We start from the raw sequence: 6,669 nt of genomic DNA, 5'->3' as shown, positions 1-6,669 counted from the left end.
TGTGGATAAACCAAGTCGCACATTCTGCATATTAACAGCAAAATCTGCATGTTCCCAATCAAAGTGCTTCCACGCTTCACCATCAGATGGATGGCGTAACATGCCTGAAGATCTTCTATCCTCATAGTGCCATGACATTTGGCATGTAGTTTGTATTGATGCAAATAGTCTTTGTAACCTTGGTATTATAGGCAAATACCAACAGTCTTAGCATGATACCTGAGCTTGTTACAAAATTTACATTCGGTTAACACTCCATCATTGTCATAATACAACATGCAACCATCCACACAGTAGTCAATCCTCTTAGCCTCCAATTCTAACTTTAATACTAACCTCTTTGCATCATATTTTTTTTGGTAAACCATCTTTTATAGGTATTGCATCCAAAAGCATTTTTGAAATAAACTCCAAGCATTGATTGGGAACATTCCAATTGGACTTGCAAGCGAAAAGCCTTGCGGATATTGATAATTTTGAGTCTGCTGCCCCTTCATACTATGGTTCATTTGCCTCCACCAATAAATTGTAAAATCTTTGAGTATCTTCATTTGGAGGTTCGTTTGTATTATTTGAGTTTGGAGCTTCAAATGTTTGAGGTTGCCTCAGAGCATCACACACCATGTCTTGCATTAACATAAATTGTTCATGTTGAGCCACATATTCTGCACTAGTAGAAGCATCCATGTAACTATTCCCTCATTTAAATCAACATGTAGCATGTCTTTGCCATGATTAGTCCAAATCCAATAATTAGGCTTGAACCCATTTTTGTAAAGGTGAACCTTCACAACCCTATCCTCCAAAATCCTAGTGCAATCGCATTTAACACAGGGACCTATGATCCACCATCATTGTCATAACAATCTTGCTAATTTGCTTACAAACTCTTCAACCCCCTCGACAAAAAACTTTTTCAAACCACTTTTACCACTGTAGCATCTACTATACATCCAATGACGATTCCAAAGAATATTATTCATATTTTGTATATTTAAGAAAAAAATAAGAACCTTGATGTTTGGTCATACATAATCTTAGAATGATCTCTATTATATATTAGTAGCAACAATTGTGATCATACTTTAGGTGGAAAAAAATGGCATACATATAATATTTGACTTTCTAAATGAAAAAAGTATGGAATATAAATAACATAACCATAATCACAAATATACTTAACACATTTAGTATAAAAAATTTTAGGCAACTACAATAAAAAATCTCAACTAACCTGAATAATAGAACGTACATGTCAGTAATGAAACGATCACCCAAGACAGACTAACTATGAAGCTGAGAGTAAGAGAGAAAGAAAAGAGTTTTAAAATCATTATTTATATATTTTCAACACTTTATAATTGATTAAAATTTATTCAAATGAGACATTGTACTAAATCTGATCAATTAGATATTTTTACAATAAATTATGAATTATTCGTAGCAATAATAGTATGTTGTATAAATTTTTTATATACTTTTATTTAATATGTTATACATTTTTTAAATAATAAATTAAATAAATAAACATGATATATAAAAATTATATTTTTGAATTTTAGTTTTCCAATTTATAATTAAATAGATAATAATTTTACATTAAAAACATTTTTAAAATAAAACTTTAATGCTTACTTGTAAAAATAAAATAAAATTTACAACAATAGAAATTATCTTATAATTAAAAATGATAGCTCTTTTTTATAGTATTTAAAAAATATATAGTATGGAAAAATAACGTTAAATTTACACATACACTTGCTACATATAATTAAGTTTATAAATTTACTGGTAAAAATCCTACAAAATTTACTCACAAATTGAATACTAATTGGTTGTCCAATTATATGTTGTTAATAAATATAATTGAACAGAATAAAATATATTGATTACGTTAAAAAAATAATTCATTAGATCTAATTATCCGTTAAAAAATTTTAATTAATTATGTTAATTATTTAAGTTTATTGATTAGTCTAATATAAAGATTTTAGTAATAATAATAATAATAATAATAAGTCTAATGTAAATATTTTAATATAAATAACATTAATTTTGTTTATGAATAAAAATCAATTTGAAATCAGCTAAATTTATTTTTAATGTCAATATGTAATTTTTTTCATAAGCATAGTGGAATACATTAATTGACTTTAAATTGGAATTTGAAAAATTTTAAAAGGTGTATTTTCTTCTATTTAAATTGAATGACCCCAGTGTAGTTTAGGATATTGCTCTTCAATTAGAAAAGGTGAGTAATTTGTCCTTCATTAAAAGTAGGATTTTCTCTTTTAGTTATAAAAGTTGTCCAGTTGTCTATACACTGAATTGTTTTTTTTTTTAAAATGGATCATCTGAAATGTATTTATTTATTAAGAGAGACAAAAAGAAATTGAAGAATTTGATTGATCGCGAAACAGTTATCATTTCTTTCATATTATCTTTGTTCTAAATTTTGTTCTCGTTCTAAACTTCTAACTCATGCTTTTTCTTTCATTTGCGTATTAGTGTTATATTTTGTGTTATTGATTTGTTTCATGATCTTATTTTTTATGTATGAATTTCATTTTCCATTTATAGGTTATTCCTACAAAGTTTGTGGATAACTTCATTTCTTTAAAATGAAAGTGTATGTATATATCTTGGTCTAGAAGGGGGAAGCGCTATATTTGCAAACTTATAGGGACTATGAAAAGGCATATTGAGCTATATATCTAGGTCAAGGGTAATATAAGTTTGTGAAGGATAAAAAAAAATAGGTTAATGGAAGTGTCATGAAATATGATCTTTATGTGTTATAGCCCAGTAAGCACAAGAAGCAATACAACAAACATCACGAAGCACGAAGGGGACAAGCAAGAATATTTTCCAAAGGTCACCACGCAGAATCACCAAACAACAGCATCTTAAGGATTTTGTGTAAACTAATTCTATTAGGAATCGGTGAGGTGGCTGGATAGGATTGGATAAGGAAGAATATGGTTGTCTGTCATTTCTTAGTGTGTCTGCCAGTGCTAAATTCTGATTTTCAAATTTCAACATTTTAATTTCCTATATATAGGAAACTTTAATGTAAGAAAGACATACAGAAAATGATACAATTTTCCTTTCTTACCTTTCTTTCTGGAGGTCCCTAGTCCTCGAAACTAGGCTATTTCTCTTCTCTGATTATTAGAAAATATAAAAATTCCTAGAATATTTGAAAAATTTGAAGTATCTATTGAGAATAGTTTAATTTGTGTCCAAAATTCTTATTGCATTTCTCTTGATTTTCCCATGGGTGCTATTCACACACATGCTAGATCATTGCATCCATCACTTTATCACTTTAGTTTTTATCAAAAGGCAATTAAGAATGAGACTCAGAGTTCACGATCTATGAAAACAACCAAGACAAGCAAGGTTATCAATATCGAGAGTCTACGCAGACTCGTGAGAGCTCTACGAGTCGACTCGTAAACTTGACTCGTAGACTCGTAAGAGTCTACTTCTTACAAAAAATGGATAAGTAAATATATTCAAAAAGCACCAATTTGCAAACAAATGACAATAAGCTCATAGTTCATAGTTCATACTTCATATTAGTCTATTACAAAACAAGTGTTCAAAATTAAAGCATTTAAATAATTAAAAAAAGCACAAATGTCTTCAAAGAAGCATGTCCAATCCTCTAATAGGATCATCTCCATGAATATCATCACTTTCATCACCATCTCCATCATCATCAAGGTCTTCCTCAGACTGTTTATCATCATCATTAGGTTCCAAGAAAATTAAATTATCTAGATCAAAAGCATCTACAACTGAATCATTTGAACTTCCTCCAACATCTCCCACTAATTTAACATTGTCACCATGACCTTCAGCTTGAGGTTGCTCATCCTCATCATTATATCCCTCTTCAGTTATCCATTCATTGTCAGATTCAATCTCATCAAATGGAAGAGCAATACTATTTCTATTTTGTTTACTTTTTAATTTCAAGTTATACATGACATAAACAAAGTCATTCATTTTCTTTTGTTGTAATCGATTTCTTCTCTTTGTATGAATCTATAATTAAAAATCAAATTTTAATTACTATCTAAACGAGTAAACCAAATAAGTAAAATTATCAAACAAATAAAATAAAGTCATAAGGTTCAATTGAAATACCATTTCAAATGAGCTCCAATTACACTCACACCCAAAAGAGCTACAAGTCAAGCTCAAAACACGAATAGCAAATCTCCTCAACCCTGGAGTTCCATCACCAAACATCTCCCACCATTCTCCAGGTTGCATGATTTTTCTACTGTCCTTTGCCTCTTCCATAGAGAAAAGCCCTCTAGCAAAATGAAACTCAACAAGTTGCAAACTAATTTTTTTCCTTTCTGCAACATCCTTGACCAATCTTCTCATACACATGTGCAACCCTTCTTTCACTTGAGGGTCATCATGTCTGAAAGTAGGTTCATAGTGCAGGTGAGGATTAAGATAATATGCAGCTGCATGCAAAGGCCTGTGAAGCTGATGATTCCACCTCTCATCAATAATTTTCCAAACAGGCTCATAGCTACATAGTAAATAGATATCAAATATGCTATATTAGAAATAGTTAAAACTTAAAATAATACACAAGTAAATTTTAAATCTAAGAAAGTTTAGAAATTATACCTTTTCTTGGTGTTATTAAAGTTGCATTTTTTCTTCTCTTTTGCATTTTCCATCTCCTCATATATGAAACCCATGGTGGGTTTTACATCTGAATCCACCAATCGAAGGGCCACCATAAGAGGGGCAGCAACTTTGAGGCACATGGTTATGTTCTTCCAAAATCGACTATCCAAAGCCATATTCTGTACTTTTCTTCCCTCTTGTGAAGTTCCAAACTTGCTTGTTTTCCACTCTTCAGAGCTAAACATGCTCATTAATGATGCTTTCAATTCATGAAGGCAAGCTAAAGTTAAATAAGTTGTGGCAAATCTAGTCATACCAGGCCTAATCAAGTCTCTTCCATTTGTGAACTTCTTCATGATGCTAATCAACATTGTTCTACCATAAATGTAGGTGGTGATCCTTCTTCCCTTCGTTATAGTAGTCTGATGAACCTTCAAATGTTTCTCAAAATCTTCAAATATTAAATCAATGCAATGAGCAGCACATGGGGTCCAATACAAATTCTCTCGTTTATGCATCAACAATTCTCCAGCTGCTTTGTAATTTGCAGCATTATCAGTTATCACTTGCACTACATTCTCCTCTCCAACAAAATCCACTACATCATCCAACATCTTCAACACTTTGTCAGCTGTTTTTGAGATGTCTGAGGTATCCAATGAATAAAGAAATACAGTCCCTTTTGGACTGTTCACCAAAAAATTACAAATTGAACGTCATTTTTTATCGGTCCACCCATCAGACATAATTGAGCAACCAGTTTTCTTCCACTCATTCCTAAATTCTTGAAGCATTACATCAGTTTTGGCCACTGCTCTTTTCAAAAGTTTTTCTCTGATATCATGATATGATGGAGGTTTATAGCCAACCCCATATCTCCCAACCATGTCACAAAATTTTGCAAAAGCTGGATTTTTAATAACATTGAATGGAATGGCACTTGTGTACCAAAATTCAGCACATTGATCATCAACTTTATCTTTGTCACCTTTTTTATATAACTGATTTAAAGTTGCTTGAACTCCCTCACCGCCACTAGCCTGAACAAATTTTACTTTTCCTCTTCCTTTGAAAGCAAGCATCCCTTTCCGTTGTATTCCACTTTTCTACTATTTGACTCCACTTCCACTCCCTCAGTACCTTCTTCATGAATATTGTTCAACTTTCTTCTTTTCTCTGATGCATTAGCAACCTCTGCAACAACGTTCATCATAAGCATCTTAACTTCTTCAGGCACTGAAGCACAAGGTTCAAAATCCCATCTAGTCCCAGCAAGATGATGCTTAAATCTGAAAATTCCCCTATTGTTGATCTTTGAGCAGTAGTTGCACTTAACTTTTTTACCATTCCCTAAAACATCTGTCCCATGCTTCCACCCAATATCAGTCCTATTTCCTGGAGCATTTTTGCTTCTGCTTGCTGCACCTGTGGATGTGCCTGTATTGACATTTGATGAATCTGATCCATTCCCACTCCCAGTCCCAGACATACTAAAATGGAACAAAATTAGCAGCAAGTAGCAACAACAATTAGCAAGTAGCAGCAGCAAGTAACAACAGAATTAGCAGCAGAATTAGCAGCAAGTAGCAAGTAAGTAATAGCCAATTAGCAATTACTGCTCAAAGGAATAGAATCACCCACAGAATCCAAACATAATATGAGTACTCATTGCCTGCTTGCTTAGGTTAATTTTATAATTGTTTCCTTATTTAAGTTGCTATATATCAAACGTGGGAAGGGAAACAATAAACTATTCAAGTAAAGATTTATGAAAAAATCTAATTAATTAATTTTTTTACAGCAGCTTAGATATAAATTTGTTGCAGACTTGCAGTAATATATGCAAATAAGCTCAAAATATATGAAGCAGGAGATCCAAATTTGGATTCAGCAGCTTATAGAGGTCTTGGTTTAGCTTGTGGCCGACCTCGATCCTCTTTCCTAACAGAAGCAAATACAGAAATACTAATTTGGATTCATTCAAATTCAAGTGATTTAATTCAGAAATTC

General features: G+C 31.7%; 1 protein-coding gene across 1 annotated transcript; it reads right to left on the bottom strand.

Annotated features, from left to right (window-relative positions):
* Positions 1 to 3,648: 3,648 nt before the first annotated feature.
* LOC106797656 (uncharacterized) lies at positions 3,649 to 6,148 on the bottom strand. The gene is made up of 4 exons (XM_014772483.1): positions 5,715 to 6,148; positions 4,657 to 5,346; positions 4,187 to 4,555; positions 3,649 to 3,958 (listed from the first exon to the last, which is right to left on the bottom strand). The coding sequence occupies exons 1-4, from the start codon at positions 6,146 to 6,148 to the stop codon at positions 3,649 to 3,651; spliced, it is 1,803 nt and encodes a 600-aa protein (XP_014627969.1).
* Positions 6,149 to 6,669: the final 521 nt, after the last annotated feature.

Source organism: Glycine max, chromosome 20, assembly GCF_000004515.6.
Source record: "Glycine max cultivar Williams 82 chromosome 20, Glycine_max_v4.0, whole genome shotgun sequence".
NCBI classification, from domain to species: domain Eukaryota; kingdom Viridiplantae; phylum Streptophyta; class Magnoliopsida; order Fabales; family Fabaceae; genus Glycine; species Glycine max.
This window is presented reverse-complemented; position numbering and strand designations above follow the sequence as displayed.

Excerpts from the sequence above, each read along its gene's own strand:
- LOC106797656 (XM_014772483.1), bottom strand. The coding sequence starts at position 6,148 with ATGTCTGGGACTGGGAGTGGGAATGGATCAGATTCATCAAATGTCAAT. Across the intron at positions 5,347-5,714 it reads CTTTCAAAGGAAGAGGAAAA|TCCAAAAGGGACTGTATTTC; the intron begins GTAAAATTTGTT and ends TTTGGTGAACAG. Across the intron at positions 3,959-4,186 it reads TTGACTTGTAGCTCTTTTGG|AAATAGTATTGCTCTTCCAT; the intron begins GTGTGAGTGTAA and ends TAAACAAAATAG.